This window comes from Rhinopithecus bieti, unplaced genomic scaffold (genome assembly GCF_001698545.2).
Source record: "Rhinopithecus bieti isolate Rb0 unplaced genomic scaffold, ASM169854v2 scaffold_12478, whole genome shotgun sequence".
NCBI lineage: Eukaryota > Metazoa > Chordata > Mammalia > Primates > Cercopithecidae > Rhinopithecus > Rhinopithecus bieti.
This window is the reverse complement of record NW_016807367.1, coordinates 539463-565636: the sequence shown is the minus strand read 5'-3', so window position 1 is coordinate 565636 and position 26174 is coordinate 539463. Positions and strand designations below refer to the sequence as shown.

The 26174-nt window shown below is 41.7% G+C and overlaps 1 protein-coding gene and 1 long non-coding RNA gene across 3 annotated transcripts in view; one reads left to right on the top strand and one right to left on the bottom strand.

Moving 5' to 3' along the window:
- The window catches only part of LOC108535479 (uncharacterized), a 56530-nt gene that overhangs the window by 1791 nt on the left and 28565 nt on the right, over positions 1-26174 (top strand). The window contains exons 2-3 of the long non-coding RNA XR_001887244.1: positions 3143-3242; positions 25916-26026. This is a non-coding gene — a long non-coding RNA (uncharacterized LOC108535479). The remainder of the gene's footprint in view (positions 1-3142; positions 3243-25915; positions 26027-26174) is intronic.
- SLC10A7 (solute carrier family 10 member 7) overlaps positions 10722-26174 on the bottom strand; it is a 272783-nt gene continuing 257330 nt past the window's right edge. Inside the window, exons 11-13 of one of the 2 annotated variants that reach the window (XM_017881490.1) lie at positions 15434-15579; positions 13565-13675; positions 10722-13260 (exon numbers count right to left, since the gene is read on the bottom strand). In XM_017881490.1, the coding sequence (XP_017736979.1) occupies positions 13592-13675; positions 15434-15579 (230 nt within the window). In that variant the 3' untranslated portion in view covers positions 10722-13260; positions 13565-13591. The remainder of the gene's footprint in view (positions 13261-13564; positions 13676-15433; positions 15580-26174) is intronic. The other variant, XM_017881491.1, reaches the window with a different exon arrangement.

The window sequence follows — 26174 nt, the reverse complement described above, 5'->3', positions numbered from 1 at the left end:
TATAATATATAATATATAATATTTTTTCACCCAAGAAGAAAATAGCTTTACTGAGCTCCATTGGTGGTGGTGGGAAGGACAGATCATTCCTACAACTTGGATTTCTTACTTGATGAATAGAAGAATGTCAACAGAGAAATTAGAGCTGCTTTATAGCCACAACAACCTTATTTCTGGAGCATATTTGATACACAGCACTCAACTTTCCCATCTCTGACATTTGTGTCACCCTTTAGAGTTTGTATCACTGAGTCATGCGAGTGACCTCATTTCATCCTGGAAACAGCCCTGTGTAGGTGTCATCATCATCAGCCCCATTGTAGAGAAGGACACCAAGCCCAGGAAGGAGGAGAGATTTCAACAGGGTCCCACAGCACTGGCGGTGGGGCTGGGGCCAGAATCAGTTCACCTCTCCTATATCATGTTTTACTGGGCATCTGCTGTGCACTGAACTTGGGGCTCGGTGTGAACAGGATGCTGCCTCTTGCCTTTCCTCGGAAACAGGCTCTGTGAATGTCAAGGCAAGCCCCTTGACTTCCCTTGGAACTACTCATTCTTCCAGAAGCTCAGCTAGAGGAGGAAGCTGGAGAGCGCAAAGGCAGCTGCCACCTCTTGCACGCGTCGGGGTCGCGGAGTAGCAGGGGTGCTCTGTGCCAGGGGCTGGGCGAGCAGGGGCGTCCTCCCTGGGAGCAGCAGGGCCTTCCAGACGGCCCGGGAGGTCTCGGGCGTTCGGACCTCAGCCTGCATCTCCGCCCCGCCCCTCTTGGGGGGCATCCCTTCTGTGCACGCCCACGTGTGAGCAGAGAAGCAACTCTCAGAAGCCTTTTGTGTGTTCAGGAAATGTGCGCGGGCGGCTTGTTCCCTTTTGCTCTGTCTGGGGTGAGCCTAGAGGTTGCATCTCAAAGTAGACTGAGGGTTCTTTGGGAGAAGTCAGGTGTTCCCCGGGGGAGCCCTGAAGAGCTCCTCTGTGGTCTCAAGGCTAAGGCAGCAGAGAACATGGGACAGGCAAACAGCAGGGGGGCCACAAGGTGTGTCCTGCAGACCGCCCCTCTTACTGGACTCCATTCTGGGTTTTTCTCAATGAGCGCAGAGCTGCTCCTGCTCAACCTGTTGGCGGAAGTGGCGCCATATGCTGGACTAGTGACTGCGCATGCGGATGCGGAGCCTCGCCCATGACTGCGCAGGCAATCTGTATTGAAAATGTCTGGTGGATGTGAACAGCAGCAGATACAATAGGGGTTGTCTCTCTTTAATAATACCAGTGTGTCGGCCAGAGGGTAGGAACAGAAAAGATGCATGAGGGGAGTTTGTGGACTTCTTTTGCAAGATTGCTTCAGAAAACTCTGAGGAGGGCAGTAAGAAATTGGGGAGGGGAGACAGGCAGGAGCAGAGGCCCTGGCCCTGTTACCAGTGCTCCTGGGAGCGCTTCTGTGCGCCCCCCGTGCTTGGGTTTCTTCTCCCCAATTCATCTATATAGGGTGTGGGATGGAGCTCAGGTCGGGGGACCACTCGCTGCATCCTAACCAGCCCAGTGTAGGGGGCAGAGAGAGGAGGAGAAAATGGGTAGCCCCGAGACAGAAACATGACAGTGAGCTCCCTGGCTCTTCACTCCTAGGAATTGCTTAGAAGTTTCCACCACATACCTCGGCCAGGTTCCCACAAGAGCTGTGGGAACCACCACTCCACCCTCAGGGCCGGTCCACTGTTCTGCCCGCTGCACTCAGCAGAGGGGAAGATGCAGGCGGTCCGGTGCTGATCAAAGGAATCCCTGGACTGCAAACTCCCTGGGGACGGACCCAAACTGATGAGTGGGCTTGTCTGTCTAGACCCAGAGACCCTCGGGAGGACTGAGTGTTTCTGGAATGATCCAGGATGGGGCGTTCTGTAGCAATTCCCCCGAGGAATTACACAGGACACCTCTGATGATGAAATCCTCCAAGGGCCAAAAATGAAATTGCAGAGTGCTGTCAGGTTTCACGGCCCCAGAGAAGGAGAGGGAGTTCGGAAATGTGGAGCTGAATAAAACTATGCTCTGGATTTGCTAGAACAACCCAGAGGTGGCTGAGTTCCTCCCACTAGGGGGTTATGGTAAGAAAAAAATGTACCCTGTGTTTGGAGGATACTTTTCTGAGGATGTGGGAAGGCATGTCTGTGCACAGGAAGGGAAGAAGGGTCTTTTCAAACTTGCAGTGCCTTCAGATTGGTGGCTTAGATGGTTCTAGGAGGGAAGAAGAGAGAGGTCCCTAATGTGTCTCATTCGAAGAGTTTTTTGGTGAAGGCCACTCTGCCCTGCCCCGCTTACCCTGTTCAGTAGCCTGAGCCTTCTGTGTGGACATAGCCCCAGCTCAGCCCTGCCCAGCTGAGGTTTCTCTGGACTGTAAGGGAGTGAGCTCATTCAAGGCGTCACTGTGGAGTCTGAGATGAGTAGCATGACAGGACACTCCAGGACCAGGCAGGCGACTGTTGGCATGAACAGGCTGGCCCTCCCCACGTGAGTGCTCTCGGGCAGAGCACTAGGGGATCAGCTGTCCAGAGCCAAGCTGTCTTTACCTTGCCATATCAGCAAATATCAGCAAAGGGCCATATCACTGTGGTCCTTCTGGGAGGGAGGTTGTTTATTGAGGAATCAGATCCGTGTGTGAACTCCCGCTCCCTATAGTCTGAAAGTCCAACCCTGTGCCTTTGGGCATCTCTAGGAAGGACTGAGTTACTGTGGAGTACTGGGTGGAAGGACTGGAGAGGTGAGGTAGACTCTGTCCCGAAGGTTCCTCTGGAAATTACTTTCCTTTATTATTACAGTGTTGAAAATTTTGAGGCACTTAAGTGATTGAACCCAATTTAGGGCCAAGGATAAAAATGTTCGCTGTAGATATTTTTCTGTTGTGATTTTGGCTGACCTTATTTCAGTGCTGCAGAATGAGATTTTCTCAATTGTTCCATTACCTCAAACTGCTTGTTAAACAATGTCTTTGGAGGCGGTGGGGGAACCAAAAACTGGCTGATTAATAAAGTGCTCATGAAAGGGGTGAGACAAGGGAGCTGTCAGACCCACACACAGAGATGCCAAAATGTGGACTCGGCCTGACCTCAGAGACCTGCCTTGACACTGTGTGACTTTTGTATGACTTCTCTGTCTCCACAGAGTCGAGATCTGCTTAGTGCCAAGTGTGATGTGGACACTTGCCTGCTGGATGGAGACAGAAACTCATTTCCCATCTATCAAGCAGCCTGACACAGAGTTGGTAATGATTTTCTGTCAGGCGAGGCCTGGCTGGATTTGAACCCATGACCCAGAGGTAACAGGGCCTGATGTAGGGCTCCCTTTACAATAACCGGCTGCCTGTGCCTTGTTACTCCCAGCCCAGGACTCTCTCTCACATCTGCCCATGCTTTCTCCTCATGCAGCTGAAGTTTGGTTAGATCCTGACTTAGCACTGGGGCTAAGTGATTGATGTCCCTGGGCAAGCAGAAGATGCATTAGTGTCTTAGGGAATGGGAAATGAAAGGTGGAAGAAGAACAGGATAGTAGGGCTGCGGTGTGATTAGCATGAGGCCAAAAGCCGTGTGCTCCTGTGAAGGCAGGGCCTGACCCTCTCAGGGTCTTTGCAGCCTGTCAGCCAGCCAGACGGCTCCCATGCAAAAGCCACCAGATGTGTGGGTCTGGAGTAATACTGAGTCTAGATTCTCTGGGTTTCAACTATGCTGGTGTTGAAATTGTCATTATTCATACCGATTGTTTTCATGAAAAAAGAGTCCCTTTCAGGAGCATCCATAGATGGTTAACATGATGATCCCCCATTCACTGAATGATAATTGAGAGTCACACACCCCTCTCCGAAAATAGTCCTTCACAGGTGGAAAGTATCTGTCCTCCAGAATCAGAAGAGCAAACTGGAGGGCCTTAAGGGTTAACTAACTCATTATTAAACATTTATTGACGTTTCTCCTAGCAGACAAGTGTTCTATCAGGGTTATAGACATAAACAAAATAAGGTTCCCATTGAAGAAATTAATCATTTGGTGGGGAAGAGACATGTTGACAAAGAAAACCTGCCACAATCCGATAAGTCATATCAACAGCAAGTGAAGAAATTCAGTAGCCAGTTGAAAATGAAGGCCTATGTCTCACGATGGTGGGAAGCGCAGAGGGAGCCTGGGAATTAGAGCAGAGGTAAAGTGAAGGGAAGCACAGGTGTTGGCCACATCAGAGACCCAGCTGGAATCTAGGCTTTCCCACTTATAATCTGTGGAACTTGGAACCTAGTCTCATGGGCCCTCCACATTCTAATCTGTAAAATGAGAATAATTACACCAATGTCAAAAATTGCTGTAAGGATTAAATGGGTAAAGCATTTATCAGAGTGTCTGGCACCTTGTAGGTGATTGATAACTGTCAGCAAAGGGCTTCATGAGTTGGACAGGGGCAACACTGGAGGAAAAAAGAATAGCTGGGAAAGGTATTTTTAAGACAGTGGTAGTGGGAAGCAGAAGAGGGTAGAGGTAAAAAGGGGTTTTGCAGATGGAATCAATAGAATTTGGTGACTAACTGGATATAAAAAGTGAGATGTGAAGGTTGAGGGGGAGGAGAGGCATGCGGTTGCTATGCCTACAGAGGAAGCTGGTGGAGAAGATGGAACATAGGGAAAGAAAGAGGTTATTGAATTTTCACTCAGGACATGTGGGGTTAGAGGTGCCTGAAGATACCCAAGTGGGAACGCCCAGAATGCAATTAAAAATATGAGCTAAGGGCAACAGATTCGGGAGGTCTTGCTGGTTTACAGAAAGTGGCTGACATGCAAATGGCTCAGATGTTCCCACTGGGAGAACACAGGGTATGGGAAGGAGGATCTGAGAGCCGATTTTCCAGAAATGGTAACACTAAAAGGGTTAGCAGAAAAGGGGGCCTTGAAGGGTATAGCCAGCCATTCCTGGGTTATGGTGGCAACTGATGGAGTGGAAAGGTGACAATTCATCCTGGACACAATTAGAGAAGAAGGTGCAGCCCTCTGGGAGGGCCGTGACCACCAAGCAACTGCCCTAGGGGCAGCCCCAGAGTTGGAGCTCCTCTCTGACAGGTGTTAGGCAATTGGAGTCAATGAGGGTAGCTCTGTCTGTCAGCCACATTACCAGATAGTTCTCAGCTGGCATTTGGAGGAGTTGGGCAAAATCTCCACTTGGAATTCTTTACAGTAGGCAGAAAAAGGCAAGCAACAACAGTGGGCCTGGAGGACTTTCCATATGCACTTACCCCTTTGTGTTCTTGGGGAGGCCTGCTGGAAGCCAGGGAGGCCTGTTGCTGCAGCCATCTTAAAATCCAGAATCCAGTGTCTTCATTAGCTAATGAAGTAAACACTCACACCTTGGTCACTTCCCGACTTGATTAGTAATATTTAATGGGCACCATAATCGATCTTTTGCATAGGTTAGAAGTCATGCAGAATAGAGCCTGATATCTGCCAACACACTTCTGACTCCACACACCCAATATGGTTTGCCCATTCATTGTTGAATAACAATCATAGCTGACACTTACTGAGTTCTTGCCAGGCACGGTAACAAGCTGTTTGCTGGAATTATCTCATTCGACCCTAATAACAATCCTATAATGTTACATAATTCTCACATTGGCTTCATAAGCAGATAAGTGAACTCTATAAGCGACAGTTGGCTCCTTCTTAGGCATGCACAGGACTTCGCAGGCGTGGACATAGATTAGCTGCTAAGAGGGAGGTGGATTGTCAGAATGCACCACACATGAGGTAATAATAGCAGTGGGGCCCAGAGTTGGAAGTCTTGGTAAACATTTATTTGTGGAAAAGAAACTGAGTAAGTGCTAGCCATGTTGGCAAAACCAGCCCAGGAGACCACACTGACAGCAGTGCTCTGTGAGCACACAGAATCAGAGTCCAGAACTTCCAGCAGTGAGCACAAGTCAACATGGGTGCAAACATTTCAAGTTTGGAGTAGCAGATAACAAGGAAATGATCCATTTCCAGGGTGGAGGGCAGGGTCCATTTCCTCATCACCTTGTCTTCTACTACCAGTGAACCATGAGACCTGGTATGTATGTCAGAAACCCAAGGCTCTTTCTTTCCAACTGTCTGGAATTTCTGAGTTGTAGGGCTTTTGACTCACTCCACATGAAGAGAGAACATCCTGTATTAAAACTTTCATTGCAGAGCTCAAGGAGTTCAGAATCATTGAGACTTTCCAGAATTTTAGCGAAAATAAGATCTTCCAAGAACTATGAGGTTTTCGGGCTGTCATGGAGTCTACTTAGTGGTTAGACATGTGGGCTCTTGGAGTCAGGAATAGTTGAATTTGAACCCCAACTCCACCACTGAAAGAGTTGTGAGGCTTGCATTCCCTACTTACTTTTTGCCTCAGTTTCCTTACTTGTTCAATACAGATAATAATGGTACATATCCTACTATGGTTGTTGAAAGAATTAAATGAAAATTTGAGTAAAATTTAGTACTGGCCTGTCGTGTAGAGGTATGCTGGGGTTGGCTGTGCCAGCTCGTGAGAGCCAATGGTGCACATCTCTTCCTAACTCTGCCTTCAGCAGAAGCGTGCTGGTAGCTTGAAACCAGCCCAGGCAGGGGCATTTATACTCCAGCAACTGGCAAGTGCTGCAAATCAGAGCAACTAGTATGAATCGTAACAACTGTCGTTACAATCCCCCATTCCATCTGAATATGTATTAACTTATATTTGGATGTAATGGTTTGAGAATGAATTCTATGTTCTGTGGGAAGTATTCTCTCCCCAGAATTTCCAGGAGCCTCCATTCTTCTGATCGTCTCATGCACAGAATTCCTGCCTATGACTTGGTGTCTTTATTACTGGAATGCTTGCTTCCTCTCCTCCATATACCCTCTTGGTGGATGCTGAACGTTTTACTTCATTTTCTCCCAAATGAACAAAAAGCTCTGATGTGAGGCAGATTTTCATTAAATTTTTTTTTTTGAGTGGGGAGGAAGTTGGGGGACACACGTGTATTAGAACTGCAAAAAGTGCAAATAACTTAAACTAATAATGCTGCTGCTGATGGCAACCACTGCCACTACCGCCACCATCACCACTCACAGAGGTCACTAAGTATGTGCCAGGCCTGCTCCTAAATGCCCTGCGTGTATGGATGTATCTAGTCGCTGTCTTCAGGAGGCCCTTGCCATTACCGCCATCAGACATCCCTGTGTCTATCCTCTTCAGTCTTCAGCCATACTGCTAAAGAGTCTACTGCTAAAGGCTTCTACTTCTCTTTTTTCTGCCCTTCTCTCCATTCTTGAACACCTCAGCCCTTCTTCCCATGCTGTCTACTCCCACCCCAAATTCCGCTCACCTCACTTTGTACAACAACTTGATTCTTGTCTTGCCTTCACCCACCTAGGTTGTGCTTAAGGCTTCCTCTTTCTTTCTCATGATGAAAAAGATGTTTTTCTTGACAAAGTCTGAGAGCCTAGACATGACTTATGCTGTTCCCTCAAGTAGAAGGAGAGGTCACACTAGTTTGTGTTACATGCTTATTATAACCCCTCCAAAATGTGATAAAAGTAAAATGTAAAATTATACATCACCTCTGCATTCCTACTTCCTTGAAGTAACCACTGTGAAGTATAGTCTAAAAATTGTTCAAATGCTCCTACTTAATAATTTTGTGGCTTTGGGCGAGCTACTTAGTCTGTGATTCAGTCTTCTCATCTGTAAAACAGGGATACTACTACCTACGTCAGAGTTGGTGAGGGTAAAATGAGATAATGTTCAGTGCCTGGAAAAGTACCAGGGATAAAGGAAGAGCTCAATAAATGGTAGTTATCCTTCCAAATGTTTTTTAAGCACGTAGTGTCCCTATACATATGTAACATTTTAGTTAATGAAAATATCAGATCTGTAAAATAAGATTCAAAACGTGTATTTTTTCCTGAAATTTACTTTTCCCTCTCCCTTAACAACATACTGCTATTCCAAGGTAGTCTACCCTTATTCCTTTAAATGGGTCCAAATGTTCTAAAGAATGCACCATTGATTATTTAAACACTTCCCTGAATGGGGGAATTTGGGTGGTTTTTTGGTCTTACCAATACCCTGAACACATCCTTGTCAATGGACTCTTGTGCACTTATTTCTGCAGGGTAGACTCCCAGAAATGCAAGAGTTGGGTTGAAGGGCACATATATTTAAGCTTTGGATAGTAGTGTTAAATAGCCCACCACAAATTCCATCTCATTTATACTCCCACTACAGGGCAGAAGTGCCCTCTTCCACACTCTGTCAGTATTTGAATATTATGAAACTTTAAACTTGTTGTCAATCTTTTTCGTAGGTGAAAAATAGTATCTCATTTAAATGTACATTTCTCTGATCCATGGTAAGTTTGTATATTCTAAAATGTCTATTATCCATTTTTATTTTGTCTTCTATAAATTAGCCATTTATATCATTTGCTTGTTTTTCTGCTGTACTTAAAAGTCAAATACTCCCTTCTCTCTCCCTCACATTTAGGGTACAGTTTGTGCGGGACATACCTGAATCCTCATACTGCCTCATTCCAAGTTCAGAAGTGTGTGCTCGCCTAGATGAGAGGGAAGTAGAAGTGATGATGCTTGTCAGGTTATATAGGCATCTCGGGGAAGATGGCTTTTTCAAGCTTCCCATGGCCATTGCAAATAGATCTTAGGGCACATTTGGAAAGTTAGAGAATGGACAGAGCTAGCTACATTTGTGTGAATTTTGGGATTGGGGAGAGAAGAGAAAAGATGGGAGGTGGGCAGGGAGAGCAGGTAACAGGGAAGGTGGACGGAGCCTCTGGGGAAGGAGAGGTGGTCAGTGAGAAATTCCAGATGGCAGGTGGCTGGGAAATGGGCAGAAGCAGGATGTCCAGTAGTCATTTAAGTGTGCACATCCCCAGGCCGGGTGTGGTGGCTCATGCCTATAATCCTAGCACTTTGGAAGGCCGAGGTGAGCAGATTGCCTGAGCTAAGGAGTTCGAGACTGGCATGGGCAACATGACGAAACCCCATCTCTACTAAAAATACAAAACTTAGCCAGGCGTGGTGGCAAGTGCCTGTAATCCCAGCTACTTGGGAGGCTGAGGCAGGAGATCGCTTGAACCCGGGAGGTGGAGGTTGCAGTGAGTCGAGATCATGCCACTGCACTCCAGCCTGGGCGACAAGAGTGAGACTCCATCTCAGAAAAAAAAAAGAAAGGTTTGTACATCCCCAGACATTCAGTATGTTGAGACTTCTGTAGCGATCAAGTAACGAGCTGAATTTCATGTCTGGGTGGATGGAGTGCATGGAAGAGAACAGCCATGGAGTTTGAGATGCTGGAGAGTTCAGGAGTGGGTGGAGATGTAGGAGAGCCCATTTTGGGTCATTTGGATGAGGACCCTATGATTCAGCATGGCCCTGTGATTTCAGTGCCTTTGTTTGCACTCGTGTTGACAACCACACTGCACCCTGTTAGAGTGACAGCATTCAATACACAGAGTTCAAACAGAGTTTCTCATAATCAGGTTTGAAGAGAAGTTCTCCAGAGTCTACAAAAGTTTTTTTCCCTTTAAATGGGTTTTGCATTTTACTCACATTTGAGAAAAACTGTCCTATAGTGCAACTAAGATTTGTTAAAGAAAATCTTATAAGACCTTTCATATATTGTCTGTACACAAACCAATGATGATGATAATTTTTATCTGGTTTTTAAAGTAAGTACATCAGAATTTCTATAAGGAAATCTTGTATTTTTTATGTATATAAAGCTTTCATCAATTCAGATTGATCTAACTTGATTTAGCTTAAATTACTGAGGGTCTATTGTTCTGTCAAGGCATGCAAGATGAAAGTTGCTTGCATATCACACCTGCAGTCTTGCCTTGGAGAGTTAGTATTTACACAGCTATGAAGTAATATATTCCTATGAGGAGCACAAGGCAGTGCTTCACAGTTTATTCACAATAGGAATTGTAGTAAAAGAGTCAGTTTTCCTTATAAATTAATAATACCCAATATAGAGAAGAGTGCTTGTAATTGTGATGGTTCATGTCCTACCTATTAAGATCACTATCTGAAAAGTCAATACACATTTTTGGCTACTACTTTGAGCCAGGCATTGTGTGAGGCACAGTAGAAAAACAGAAATGTTTACTGCACTGGAGGAGACAGCAATTTAAACTATGCAGAGGTTTTAGAAGACTTGAGGGACACGTTGTAAGGACACGTCAAAGGAAGCAAGTCTGGCACTGGCTTGGGAAGGCTTCATGGAGGAGGTGACATTTTTGTCAGGCTTCCAGGGGAAGAGGATTTCTATGCCATGAAGACAGCAAAGACAAGAACACAAAGGTATGAAATTCTGTACAAGGTAACTGGCTCATCAAAGAAACACTGGGGTTGGGAATGGCACTATAAAGTTTATCATTCCTGTTTCTCAGAACTGAAATTCAGATCATCTACATTTTGTCTCTTCTGCTGCGTATGTTTTCCTTTTGGTCCTAAACACTGCTGCAGAGAAAATATCTCTCATAAAAAGGCAAGGGCTACCTCTAGATTTTAACATCATGGTGTGGTGGAGGTATTCATAGAAATACCCAGGAGACTATGAAGTTTATGTATATGTAACGATAAGTGATATAACGGTGCTGAAATGAATCAAGAGAAATCCAAAGACACTTGGAAGGCATCACAAGGCCATCTGAAATCAGGTTAAAAATAAGCCACAGTTTCTTTTGTGATTTCTGAAACATTTCTTTGTTTAATCATATAATTATTTTCATCTTCCAGCCATCATAAATAATCCACTTTATTAACCAATCCTTTTGAAAAAATTTGGTATTTAGCATAAACAAACACTGAACATTAGCTAGAGGTGTGTTAATTTTAACAGAACGGGGAAGAATTTTAAAACCCACAAAATTTTAATACTAAGAAAAAACATGAAAATATCAACATTATCACCCATTAAAAAATCAAATTTTGTAACAACCATTCAAAAAAATCCAGGTGGAAAAATGAGTAAACATAAATATAATCTAATGTATTTCTTTCATAAATACATTTAGACAAAATAAATGCATAAAACAGATAGCTTTACAGTGTATAAACGTAACAAAATACTTAAGCTCTGAATAATTAAATCCCAAAAGCATGAATTAAAATAAATTTTGATTTTATTTTTTGTTCTTTATGAAAAAATATGCCAAGGAATTTGTGTAAAAAAAAAAAGAAATTGGCATAAACATTATCACTAAAGCCACCAAAGTTCACTATGTAAAGATTATTTGAAAACAAAACACATGTTTTAAAGCAAAAGATAAAATGTTATCATAGCATTTTCAGTTGAATTTTATCCCATGATCACACCTACTATAGGTGTTACACAATAGAGGTAGATAAATTGGGGGCGGGGATCAGTATTCTAATGTTAGAGAGAAAGATTTTCATGATAGGGCAGATAGATGACAGACAGACAGACATTTCCATTTACTCCAAAATTCAAAGAAACTTGTAGGAACAAAACATAAGAGCCTTTCTGTGCTCCATAGGTAAGCACAATTACCTAAGCAAAATTACTGTAGTTTTAGACACAAGTAAAATTCTTTATAACAGTGTATACTACAGCCTGGTTAGCATAGATTTTTGCAGGGTCTGGCATTAGCCTTAAAATTCACACTGAGAATAACTCACATGAAATTTCTTTCAATGACATTGACAAAAGATGAGACCTGGTAGTAACAATAATATAAATTTACATTGTAGATAAACTTGGTTAAGTTTCTAAGGAATGATTTTTTGTTGTGGGCATAACAACAAAACAAAAAACAGCTGCTGAGGACATAGCACGGCCTCAGTGAGACCCAGGATGCCAATATTGTCTATCAAATCAAGACAGGATGTGTAAGAGGATGTGACAGGACGGCATGGAGGAAACACAGAAAAGTGTTCCTGTAGTTCTATACGTGGCTTCACTCTCTACTTCGGTCCAGTTACAGTTCTTGCAGTTATAGCAGAAGCAAATATTGGATACTCATTTGAAAGCTGCTGCCCAATTGGGAACTGATTTTACTTGATATTTTGGTTATTAAATGGTTTTGCATGTTCTTTTCATGTGGTGAGACAGAATGTGTATATGTAACATTTGTTTGCATCTATGACCTTTATATTTTCATTTATTCATAAGAGCAATACGATTTAACGTTTAAAAAATATTGCCAACGTTTGTCAGATCTGCCAAGGAGATTTTCATTAATAAATTGTCTCGAATGCCTTAAGTGTGCTTAATTCCAGGATGTAACAGGCTGCTTTTGGCTAACAGGGGCAATCTGGAAAGTGCTCAGCACATCTGTGTAACAGGAAAAAATTTTCGTCTGGGTTGTGGAATGTGGATACCATTAATTGTTGCTGCTTTCAAACTGATTGTAACATTTTCGTGCCTCATATTTGGCTATTATGAGTGTGTAAGTGTAAGAAAGAAATTATTGAATAAAGAGGAGGAACATATTAAGATATATTTGAAAGACCCTAAAAATCAAATCGCAGAGTTTAACTCAAAATTTCACATAATTTCACTCATAACTCAAACATTCAGGCCCTTTCTTTGAAGCAGCTTATAATAAATTTAAGACATATAACACCACAATCTCTCATAATGGGACTGAGGAATTTCTGTGTGGAAACTATTTGAAGGAATGTCTTTAAAAATGATGTCAAGGAATGCATATATCTTACGCTTTTCAGCATCTATTCGATCTATGACCCCCGCTGAGTTGATAAGGAAGAGGCATGTCACAGTCGTAGAAAAAAAGAATCACACAGTAAATCAAAGTATGCGTGAATAAGACTTTGGAAATGTTCACTGTCATCAGAAGGGCATTTTCCTGATGGTGTGACCTCATTTCAAACATTACAGTAACTATTATAGAGTTGTATTGCACAAAGGTGCTGCAGGGAAAGCATGTTTGCTTTTTGTCACTTACCATGACTGATTCCTGCATTAGGAAAAAAAAAAAAATAACCCCCAAATATTGTATCACCCCTGGCAGTAATCAACAAAGCATATTTTGGAAATAACGCTCTTGTCAAATACATTTTAAGGCACTTAACCAGGTATATCATATTTTTATGTAAAAAAATAAAATATGCATTGAGGCAACATTCACAAGTACAAGTCTTCAGAATTGCTAGTATGTACAATCCTGTACATATGTACATTGCTACAGAAAGTCCACCTCCTTTGTTACGCTGTCGGCCTCGTCAGCTTCACTCCCTACAAGGAAGGAAAACATGTTCAGAGTTGGACAGTATCCATGAGCAAAGTGAAAGCATCAATTAACATCAGATAATTTATGCTACTAGAAGGAAGAAGAGGCCCACCCAGATGGCATCATAAAACCAATAATCCAAACCTCTGGATACAAACAGATTTCCCTGCCCATCTCTCTGGCCAGCAGACTGTCATTTCCCCCTCCCACACCTGGCCTGGCTACTCATATGGTTGCCCTGTGCACTAGACGGTAGCCTTGGGTCTCAATCAGTACTGTGTGCAAAGCAGAGGAGGCACTCGTGGATACCTGGAGGATGGACTCTTGGTATTTATTTTAATGCCCAAATTTGATGGATAGATATTCCAAGCCTTCTGGATTATTCAAGTTAGCCAGTGGCCCCCTGGTTTGGAGTAGTTTCTACACAAAGGAAAAATGAACAACATTGTACAATTTATTCTCCCTTTTGGAAATGCTTCTGTTAGTCTACAGAACAAATTCTAGAACTTTTAAATGTTTGGAAGAAAAATTCACTCTGATTAATTTACTGTTCACTATGGCTGTATAATATTGATGAGTATTAGGATTTTCAAATAATTTTCTTCATTCTTTGTCAAAATTTATATGTACAAATTCTGACAATGTGCATACATATTGATAAACATAAGCCATAAATAGAAATAGAAAATTTCAAAGGAGATAAATAGTAAAAGAAAGCAAAAGGTACTAAACTGCTCCACAACCAACTCTGAGTAGGAGGCTCAGAGCCTGGAGTGGTACCCAGCATAGAAGAGGAATCTTTTTTATGTTAACATTTTGTTAAATAACCAAATTAGTGAACATGTTGGATGGGCTCAACTTCTCAGGTAAGGATCCTGGGGGCCTAGGGCAAACCGTCTAAAAGTGATGTTACACTTCTGTCTGGAGTGTCATCATGGTGTGGGAAAAGATTTTGGGGGTCAAATAGCCCAGTGTTCAAGTCCTAACTCCAGCACTGGCTGAACTACCCCATGGTTTCAGGCCAGCTGCTCGACTCCCCGAGCCCATTTCCTAACCCGTAAAATGGAGAGAGCAAAGCCTGCAGTGAACATCATTGTAGATAATGATGAACAATGATGATAATAATTATGGCAGCTAGCTTTATCAAACACTCACCACGTAATCCTCTACAACCCTAGGGTGTAGATATCATTAGTCAGCAGAAACTGAGCTACAGGATGCTCAGTAAAGTATGCCCCAGGTTACAGGATGAGAAGGCCAGCAGCCTGAGCTCTGAGCCCAGGCAGGCAGGCCCAAAATCCATCCTCTGAACCAGGTAGAGGACAGGATGTGCTTAGCACACACAGTGCTCAATAGGTGGTACTGTGGCCATCCCATTTTCAGGATATTAAGAACACGACACAGGGCCTTGTCATTGGATGTCTTTTCTTCCCACACATCTCCTGATAACAGTCACTACTTTGTGTATAGACAAAAATAAGTCCTGGTATGTCCAAGTCACTGGGAAGGAACCAGTTCTATCGATGCTACTACATTATATGCATCATCTAAACTTCTTGTGAATCACCTGGTTTACTTATTTTGGTTGATAATTTAGGAAATGAAATCCATAAATATCTAATAAGTACAAGATTCTAAGTGTGGTGAAATTAACATTGCATGGACTTCTTTGCTAGTTAAAGTTTATTTTTTAATGCCCAAATGCAGTTTTGCTGTACAAATAGGTTATTATATGTCTGGAAAATTAAAAATAAAGTAGGCAATCTGGATAATGCCAGGTTCTATCTTATTTGGAAAGGCATGTGAAGTAAGACACAGGTGAAAGACTGAGTGAGGCAAAGATGGTATGCACCGGAGTAGAGCAGGTATCTATTTGGAGTATGTTCACTGAACCTCTACCCCATATAATATGCCCTTCAATATGAATGAATTAAAAAGAGCTTGTAAAAACTGCACGTTAAGTACAACTGTCTTTTATAAGAATTTAAGATCTTTAACCTTAACCCTCCTGTTCAGATTGGAATGGATCAGTGCATCATTATTATTGTATTTAAGTAAGAAAATATGTACTTGAAAACAAAGATATGCAAGCAAAATCTAAAGTGTATGAACAGTTCAGATTCAGGAACAGCACTTTAATCTAACTTGGATCCAAATAAGATCTTTCTGGAGACTCACCTTCTGCCTTGATACCATCCAAGACTTGATTGTTGGCACCAACACACTTCCCAGAAGGATCTGAGCTGGGTGGTAGATGAGCAAGGGTACGGATATTAAAGAGAGATGCTCATGGCCTGCAAACACGATCTTCAGCATCGGAATTCCTGTTGAACAAAGAAGACAGGAAACCTAAAGCAAATTCAGTCTGTCATCAAATTAAAGACATACTCCATCAAAATCAGAACTTTGAAATAGGTTATTACCATATTTCCCCATGTTTATTCACGGAACTGAAATGGGAAAGTCTGAAATGGGTCACCAAAACTTTACATCTTCCTTTCAGTACATAAAGTTCTAACTAGAATAAGGTGGAAAGATGGTCAGTATTCGAGGGTACCAATAATTCTCACTGCAAATTAGAAGCTTATCTAACAAGGAGAGGAGAGCAGACTGTGTGTGATGGAGTTGCTTTAAGAGGAAGATGCTAAAATTGGATCTCTTCTTGCTTAATAGTGAGATAGCCTTGTTAGCCTTTAGGGAGAACTGCCTGGTACCAGTTCAAAGTCCCAAAGCTTGCTTTTGAGAGTAAAAAAATATGGTAAGATAATGTATGGTATACATTGCTATAAGTAGGAGGGCATTTTAGTCAACTGAACCTTAATAAAGGATTTGTATGTTCCCTTTCAGCCAAGGATCTTAAAGTGCTTTACAATCATTAGGTAAGGCTCATACAGATTGGTCTATGGAAGATGAATACAAAAATTAGCCAGGCGTGGTGGCACGCGCCTGTAGTCTCAGCTATGCGGGAGGCTGAGGCAGAAGAATTGCTTGAACCTGGGAGGTGGAGGTTGCAGCGAGCCGAGATCACATCACTGCACTCCAGCCTAGGTGACAGAGTGAGACCCTGTCTCAAAAAAAAAAAAAAAAAAAAAAAAAAAAAAAAAAAAAAAAATTAGGGCTGAATGTTTAAACTCCACAGTGAATGTCTTAATGGAACTCAAATGAATACTACTTCATGAGTCTACTATTCTATTATGCCAAGGGCTAGGTGTGTATATTTTATAAGCTGCTGCCTATAGTGCATAACTTTTGAGCTTCTATAACTAACACAATTCAGATACTAGCGTCTAACTATTATTACTAATTGCTTTAATGCAGCCGCGTCTTCAGAAGTGCTATGTATGTATCAGCTTTTCCAACTGAATAGCTTTAATAGCCTAGCTTTCTTGTTTCTCTGATAACAGCCTCTGAAAAGGACCCAAGCTCCTAACCATGTACAATGATGGCACATAAATAACTTTTTATTAGAACACAACAAAGAAGGCTTAGCTTTTCAATTATTTTACCTTCTAATAAATTTCAAACCTTTACGCAAAAATGTATTTCATGGTTGCTTTCTTTTTCACAGCCTCACATATCATTGCCATAAACTGAAAACACTTAACTCTTCCCAAACATAGTCTCTGAGAGCTTCTAAAGTACATGCTTAGATTTTTTGCAGTTTCTGTCTTTATAGTAATATAAAAAACGAAGGGCCTTTTTTAAAAAAAAATAAGCTTTAAAAATCTATTGCTGAAAAGCAGCATCTGATACTATAGTTTTGAAAAGCTGTTACAATGAGAAAATAAAATCTGAATACAACTTCTTCTGTTTCCAAGAAACATTATTCATTCCTTGGCCCAAAGAGGTGATGCTAAGACATTGGGGGATGGGAATGGAGCAAATGTGAGGCTAAAGGGAGCAAGTGATAGAAGTATGATGATATTCTGTCCCTAAAAAGGACCAGAGCAGGACTTTCTGACCCCAGATTCGAGGACTGACGCCAGATATGAGGCTGCTGGGCTAAACCACCTATGTTGTCCGCTCTTAGCTAAGAATCTGGGCTCTGTGTCATTCATTCATCAGCAAGCTTAAGTGAGCTCAGAAGGGAAGCCATAGCGACAGTCCCAGATGCTGCTGCTACAATAAGTAAACAAAAAGTTATATTGATGAGGAAACCGAAGCACCTAGTGGTCAGGAAAATTTCTCAGTGGTAGGTTCTAAACTGCGACTCAGGCAACCTGAATTTCCAGTTCCCTGTCTCAGGTAAGGTCGGTTCCAGACGCCATGGGCACTGCAGCTGCTGTGAAAAGGGAGAGGGCCTGGCATGCAGAACACTTTGAAGTCCAGCCATCCTTTCGGAACTCATTCTCCTTGAAGACCTCTCAGAAGCACTTCCAGGGGCAGTATGGTGTCAAACTCCTCTGCTCCCCACACCAGCACATCCCTGTGATTTCAAATGTGTCAAAAGCAACTGCTAGGGCTACCCCAATAGTGGCAAGGAAGTCATTGATTCAAAGGCATAGCTTTGATCCTCAAGAAGCTTATGGTGCACAAATCATCTTTCCCTTCTTTGGACCCTAATGTCAAGTTTTAGGAAGTTCTCTTCCAGCCATTGCTGGTTCTTCAGCTCTTATCTCTCTCCTTCAAACACACCCTTCTGTCCACTGCTCTTGAGGAAGCTGGGACTCTTCAAACACCTGTCCTTCTGGTCAGCTGCTCCTTGCAAGGGGCCCCAGAGGAAGGCTGGAGGAGGAGGAGGAATTTCTTTCCAGTCTGGGCTTCCTGCCAGGCCCCCTCACTGGTGCAGGGGTACTTGGTTCCAGCCTATAACTCATTGTGCCCCTGAGGGCCACAGCACCAGCGGGGCAGTGCCCTTCCTCGGATGTCTGAGAACCCGCTCTGCTGCCTTTCTCCAAGCTTCTAGGTTCTGAGAATTCTAACTTCTTCCCCTTGTCCCCCAGCTCCAGCTACTTTCTGCATTTATTTGTCCTGTTCCCTCACTGTGCCCATTTCCCTTTTCAGCTTTCCAACACTATTTACAATACAATTCCCTGTATTCAAAGGGTGATTTCTGCTTTCCTGACTGACTCTGGTTGCCCTTTTCTTACTCTGCCTTGTATGACAGTCATTCCCTTTGCTTGAAAAAGAGAAGGGATCCAAGATCACTTACAGCTGAGGCAGAAATTTGTCAAATTAAATAGGAACTTTCCCCTACCATCTTATGTGCCTGCAATACCTTCTTGCTAGTCATTAATCAAATTTCCTGTCTCTACCCCCACAAGTGAATAATGTTAAAAATATGTTTAAAAGTAATATATCAGAGAAAAAAATAGCTCCCAAAGGTCACAGTCCAAGTCTCTTTCGTGTATCCTCTCTATGCCACTCTCACATGGTGGATTCACAAGTCAGTCACTCGCCAGGGGGAGGCCCACTCCAGCGACTCGAGTCGTATGTTACTTGTTTTAGGAAACTTTATTTTATTTCAGACAATGCATGTCTGAAAGATGTTAGAAGGCCTATATTGTAAATGGATTCTTTTTCTGACTAACTTTTACCAAAAGCATCTCCTCCATTGCTATATGGACTTAAAATTTTCCTTACTTTTCAATCATTCAATGATCTACTTTCCTTTTCAATTATTAGAGTTTCTTCTAAATCTATTTATCTCAACCTTTTCTTTCAACCTCTCCCCTGCTTCCCCTCCCTGCAATCCCAAGCATCTACTTGGTACATCTTCAGTTTCTCCAAGGTCAGAATAGAAAGAGAAGTTGGGATAAGCAGAGTGAGAGTTAACACTTTCCGTGTTCGAGTTTCCATGCTATGGTGCCAATCACTTGGAAGTGGTGAACTCAGTATCTCTTCTCTAAGGCATCTTTGCTGTTAGCAGCACTATCTGGACAACAACTGGAAACTTGGGGGTCATCTCAATTGTTGAGAGAGGTTGAGAACCTGCTAAAAGCCACTGCACTTGCCATACTGTGATTTCTGTCAGCTGGCCAAGAATTCGGCAACATTTGCTCTTCATGTCAAATCAGAGAAAATCAGCTGCATCTCTTATTCCAGAAACCTATGTAATGCACCACTCTTTTGTCCTCATCAATCACTTGCTTACTAATTCACTTGCTTACTTATTCATTCAATTAGAACTCATGTAACTGCTCAAGTACTCTGTAGAAGGGCTAGACATACTGGGAAGCGGGATTTGACCTAACCTTGCATTTCCATAACTTACTGGGCACATGGGTGACCACTCACACCTCCATTCCCTTCACCTTTGTTTAAGAGCACCTCTTCCACAGTCTCAAACCAGTCTCTCTGCCTTTAGAGTTGTCCTGTCCAAGCCATTTTCTACTCTGTGACCAGAGTGAACATTCTAAATTGCAAATCTGATCGTGTCACATCACACAGAAGTGTATCACACAGGAGATATCCCTAAACTGTGGCATAAGAGCATAAGAGAACTTCTTAACCTGCCCCAAACTTTTACTCTTTTTCACTCTAAATCTCACTACTTCTCTGCTCTTTTACATGGGCGCTCCAGCCATGATGGGCACCTTGTGGTCCTCTCACCCATCCTTGGCCACGTGCCATTCTCTATCTTGCCCCTAGGACTTTGCACCTGAGCTCCTTCTGCCTAGGATGCTCATCACCCATTCATGACCCAGCCAACTCCTCTGTATCCTTTAGCCCTCAGGTCTTAGGTTGCTTCCTCTTGGAAGCCATCCTCAAAGTCCCAAGGTGGCCTTTAGATCCTTTCTACTCCATGCTGACCTATGCCAGGGCATTCCAACCTCACCTTCACTACCCTTATTATCATTGCCTCCTTCTCGTGCATGTCCTTTACCATTAAGCTTCTTAGGGTCAGCAATGGTTTCTTCTCATCATTGAGCATATGGTAGGTGGTCAAAAGGAGTGTGCTGAATGAATAAACTTGTATTTTTCCAGATTCTGTCATAAAGTTATTGTGCAGACTATCACTCCACTTTTACTACATTTGTTAATTAGAAAAAAAAATAGTGATAATTAAAACACCCAAACAAACTTACTAGAAAGAGTTTTCCTTTTAAAGTAAAATTTAAATATAGGACTCTTTTCATCTTCCTATCACTGCAGTAATATAAATGAAGCAAATTAATTTTAATGTTCCCAGGTACTGATTCTGTGTCACCATGGTTGACAGGATTCAACTAGACTTTATGAGATGGCATTTGACTTTATGGAAGTGAACACTATGCACGCATTTACAATTTTACAGGGACTTTAAGCTGTCATGCTGAAAAATGTTTATAAAACATTAATCAAAAAATGCCTCTTTAATACAATGCATTGTCTGAAAGATGTTAGAAGGCACATATTGTAAATGGATTCTTTTTCTGACTAAAGTAATTTCCACCAAAAGCATTTCCCCATTGCTCTACAAGTACACTGTGTGGATAGATAAAGAGCACTTTCTCAGCACATTACTACCTGATCCAAACACTTGGGAAATCACTAATGTACAGCATGCCATATTTCCATGTCACACATGACACATTTGTCTAACATTATCCAACAGAGTTTGACACTGCAGCATATTCCATAAGCAGAGCTTTCAACTGACATCTGCCAAGTAGGAACTTCAAGTAAGAGCTTTCTTCTTCTAACAAGCAAGTAAGGATTTTCTTTTATCCTATACCCAGGATGGAAAGGATAAAACAATATGTATAAGAACAAGTTTTTTTCCTATTTTAAATATGTTTATTTTATGTTCTCTGAATTAAAAAATTCCCTTTGTATCAGTGTTCAAGCTTCAATAATAACTACTTCCTATTGGATGGACAGTTTTTTATTTTCCTTGAGAAACAGACATTTTCTTCTTAGATTAAATACAGACTTTTATTTAACTTCCACTGAAGCTGCTCTATTGTTCACAATATAAAAATGATCTACTTTACATTATTGTTCAGAGTTTACTTACTTGTGTAGGTGTACTATGTTCCTACCATTCATTCATTCATTCATTAACAAAATACTTTTTGGGCTTCTGCTATATGTGAGTTACTGGTCTAGGTGGTAGGGATATCAGGAGAATAACCCAGACAAGGTGCCTGCTTTCTTGGGTACTGCCTTCTCATAGCATTTGTCTCGACCATGTTGGCTTTACACAATTAGAGGGGTGAGTTCCAGCCCCTCACAGTCCTCTGCAACTCCTACTGTCACTAGCTTACCTGCTTTTTACAACCCAAAGTTTGGGGATCATCTTTGACAAATTCTATTTGTCTTTCCACCTCTACATTAAGTTAACAAATTCTTTAGTTTTTTCCCCTCATTTACCACTCCTTTTTCTCCTCAGTTTTCACTGCCATCTTCCTAATTCAGCTCCTCATAAAATGAAGCCAAGATTACACTTATAGCTTTCTGACATAACTCCTCGTCTTCAGACTCTTCCCTCATCAATCCTACAAATCACAGCCAGATTAATCTTCCCCAAATCCACATTCATTAAAGCCAGTACCCTGCCCAAGAACTCCAATGACTTTCCAGTGCCCATTCATCAAATCCTCTACTTATTCGACTTCAGTAAAAAACAATCACTACTACCACCATTATGTAAGCACTACTGCATGCTAAGGGCTCTGCCTGCATCATCTCCTTTAATCCTTACAACAGCCCCAGGAAGTAGGTGGCAATTTTTCCATTAAAAAATGAGGAAACTGAGGTTTAGAGCAGTTCAGTACCTTGCCTAATGGCCTACACTGGTATGCAGTGGAGGCAGAACTGGACCCCAGTGTGTTTGCCTTTAATCTCTAAGCTGTGTTAACTCCATTAAACCAAACTTTCACTTGCCAATTGCGGTCACTGGCTCAGGGCTGGCACTTTTTAATCTTTGTTAAAGCTGAGTTCTGCGTGGATATTGTCATTTTTCTCCATATACCTAAATCCTTTGGGGTCACCAAGGCTCAGTCTTATATTTTCCTCCATGATGAAGGTGGCTTTCCTATTGATTTCTTCATTCTTCTGAAGAATGAAGGTACTCATTCTAGATGCATCACATAATTTAGCCTTTGATGATGTTGTCACTATTTTCTTGTGTGTAGGTTTTGATTTTTCCTGAACATAGGCAAAATACTATATTTTTATTTTAATTTCCTGCAACGTTTAAGCACAGGGCTGGTGCTGAATACATAAATAATTGGTTATTTATGAATAGCTGCTAAAGTAATGTTTCCTATGTTGAAAAAGACAGATAGGATTTAGAACAAATACTAGTTGCTTCACTAGACTTTAAAAACAATGCATTCACATATCCCTCTGGGAGAGGATTATATTTCACAGGGCAAAAATAGATTTGATATTGGCAGGAAGGAAAGAAACTGGACTGACTAAGGAACACAAAATTCAAAATGAGTATTGAAGTATGGAGTAAGCAAGAAAGTATATTGAAAAACACCCGTTGTGTCTTTTGAAGTCTAATATTACATTTACTTTCCCACTTAGCACAAGACAGTATACTCCAATCACCTGGATCATTTTTTGTCTTTCAAAGATTAATTCACCTGAATTTACATGACTTGTTTTCCATTTAAATGCTTTCTCAGGCTTTTCACTGGGTTCTGGAGAGAGCTGCTGGCAAATCTGGAATCCAGTTGCTTCTCTCTTCAGTTGTCATGGTGATTTCTCACTTTTGTTTAGTTTGTTCTTAGTTAGAAACATCCATAAGTTTACCATCCAAATGTCCTAACACTGTTATTTGAATTCTATTTCTTCCTCCTTAGTGAATCTTTCAGAAAAGCTTATGTTTGCCTTTAAAATTCATTGGTATAGATGGTCCCTTTAAGCATAGTGTAACCCAGGAGGGGAGTTGCTACTGAGGAACACAGCCATTCTTCAGACATCACCAAATGCCAATCTCTTTGCCCCCTACCCACCACATATGCCTGTGCACATGGACACACACACGCACACATGCACACACATACACAGACTTTCTCTTCAGAGACAAAATAGTCACAGAAAGTCAAACTCACAGCCACTGATTTATCTCAAATAACTAAACAAAGGGGCAATTACACATTTTTTAGAGTATGAAATGATGCATTGATAAGGTAAAACAAGGCCTTTGGAATTTGGTTAGAAAAGGCTTTCAGTTAGGACTATCCTAAAGCAAGCTAATTTCTAGTAAGAATAGCTGTGTTCCAAGCAGAGATTTATCATTGATTATATCCAGTAGTGTGCCTGAGGCTGAACAGTGTAGCAGTTAAGAAGCCTGGTGCAGAAGTGGGAGAGCCCTGGGTTTGTATCTCATGTCCACCATTTACTACCTGTGTGAACTTGGTTGGGCAAGTTATTATTTAATCTGTTTTTACATGTATGAAATGCACCACTTTGTCAGTTTTTGGATTTTTTAAAAATAAAGAATAAAATAATATATAATGTCTGGTATATAGCAAGTGTTCACCCATTATGTGCTGGACACTCTTCTAGGTGCAGTGAATACATCAAAATTCCCTGTCCTCATGAGAGCTTACATTCTTACTCATTTAATAGGGAGACAAGACAGACTATACCATGCCAAAGTTAGGCAAAGAGCAATTCCACCCAATACCAAGATCATCACACAGGGCAGTGGGAAAATGCAGCACTGTCAAATGAAAAAAGATGTTAGATAAAATGAATTCAGTGAGCAGTTTGGTTATTTTAATTTTCTCTCCCTTTTAGAGGGTGTCAAAAGAAAGGTCACCTCCTTTCATGTTGGTGGGTATGACTTGCCTGTGAGATCAGTCTGGTGCTGCCCCTATACTAGCCTACAATGTGGTTCTTTGGACCAGGCAGGTTTAGTCTGCACAGCCCCCAGAATTCTGCTCTGTTCATGATCTGGCTATTCTAGGACTTTCCCTAAACCCATTCTGGAACCTTCCAAAGGCTGGCAACTCAACTTTCTGCAGAGTCCCCCAGGAAGGGGGAAAAGATCACAGATCATGTGACCTGCTCTCATTGCCCCCAGCTGAGTGACTGGTCCTTTGCTCAAATTCTCCATGGTATTTTAATACGCAGATTGTTCTGCTTTACGCTTGCCAGTGGTTTATGTTTTACTTGCTTCCCTGTTTTTGTGTGTATTACTCCATTTTTAACTAAAAACTGCCAAATTATTTGGTAGGACCCCAGCACAGCATCGGAACCTCTACTGTTGCCTTGTGAGACACATAAGAGAACATTTTTCCCCTTTTCATACAAAGAATCATATCCAAAATGAGGTGCGGCTAAATGATACATGCAAATTGGAGCTCTTTAATGATTTTCTCAGTGTCCTGGGGTTGGGTTCACCGAATCTACTTAGATTTAGGATTTCCAAATTGCTAAATAGAAAGCCAACAGCAGCACCTCTGGGATGTTGGACAAACCCCCTTTGCTTGAGTTCTGGCAGAAAAACAGGACAATCTTGTACCAATGTATCTCACATGTATCAATGGAATTTTAGTTTCCAACCTCTGAAGCCTGAAAAGTGTCTTAGGGTTATCTCTGTGGGTGGCATATGAGGGAAAGGAACATGTTGAAATCCACACAGGACGTGTCAACCAAACATGCTGCACAAACTGGACCCAAATCTTCTCTTTGCTACCCACTAGGAAACTGCTTTCCTGTCAAGCCTTCCTATTGCTCTCCTGCCCCGCTTCCTGTCTACAATTAAAAAGACTGGAAGCTCACACTGCTTTTCTGATATAGTCAGGAGCTATTCAGCTATGTTAAATAGATGTTTATGTAAAACTTTCCTAAGAGACTTGGCCTTCCCTCATATTTCAAAACCAGAATTCCAAACTATTCCTCTATCCAAAAAGAAGAATCAGGCCTGGAAAAGGAGGAAAATTAACAAAGATAGGTCATAAACTTGATATCTAAGGCCATTATTAAAAGAAAGGAAGGATCTTTCCAGTAATCTAAGACCTTTAGAAAAAAGAGAGCATTATTCATATTCTAGTCTTCCAGCAGTCACACCTTACATAGGACTTCAGAAACCATTATCTGGAGTTCACAGATATTTTGGATTTTCATTTGTTATGGATGAGGCAGAATACTGACTGTAGCCAATACTTACACAGTACTTATTATGTACCAGGCACTGTTCTGAGAGTGTACAAGCATCACCTCATCCACTCCTCACATCCATGATGAGTGAAACTACCATTGTTATCCTCACTTTTCAGAGAAGGAAATTGACGCATTAGGTAAATAGAAATTTGCTCAAAGCCACACATAGTTAGCATCAGGACATAGCTGGGGTGTGAATATAGACAGACTGGCTCCAGAGTCGGTGTTCCTCTGCATGCTATGTGCCTGAAATACTGGAAAATAATTTATCAGGGTACTTAGGAACCCTAAAAAAGTGGTGCAAGGGTTGCTTTTCAATAAGATAGAATAATGGAGGGTAAAATGTAAGGAAAATAATAGTTACACAAGAAAAGTCTGAAAGCAAGAGAGATACCCCTTTCAATAAAGATGCTTATTACTTGGCAGGCTTTTATTTTCTTTGAATAAAGGCTGGTTGATGACCATTTTTAGGTCATTAGGAAAATTAAAAATTGTGTTTTAGTCTTCAATTACCCAGACTGTAACCCCATCACTTTGCTGAAAGTTTTATGTAAATAAAGATGCAAGAAGAGACCAAAATGAGCAGCTGGTGTTACTTCTGTTTTGAAACAGGTATGTTCTGATTGGAAAAGATGTTTAATGAATGGCCTGAGCCGACTCACCAGATGCTGACAATGAAAAATTTAACTCTACCAATTGAAGGTTTCTGCCTCAGAAGATCAGGTACACCCTCACCTGTCTGACAGCATTGTAGGAGTAATTAGCAAACAGGGAATTCAAGAAAGAATTAAAGAACTGAGCCATGAAGGCTTTGTTCAAATACTGGCTGTGTCCTCCAGGAGGGGTCACCATGTTTATGGAGACAAACTTA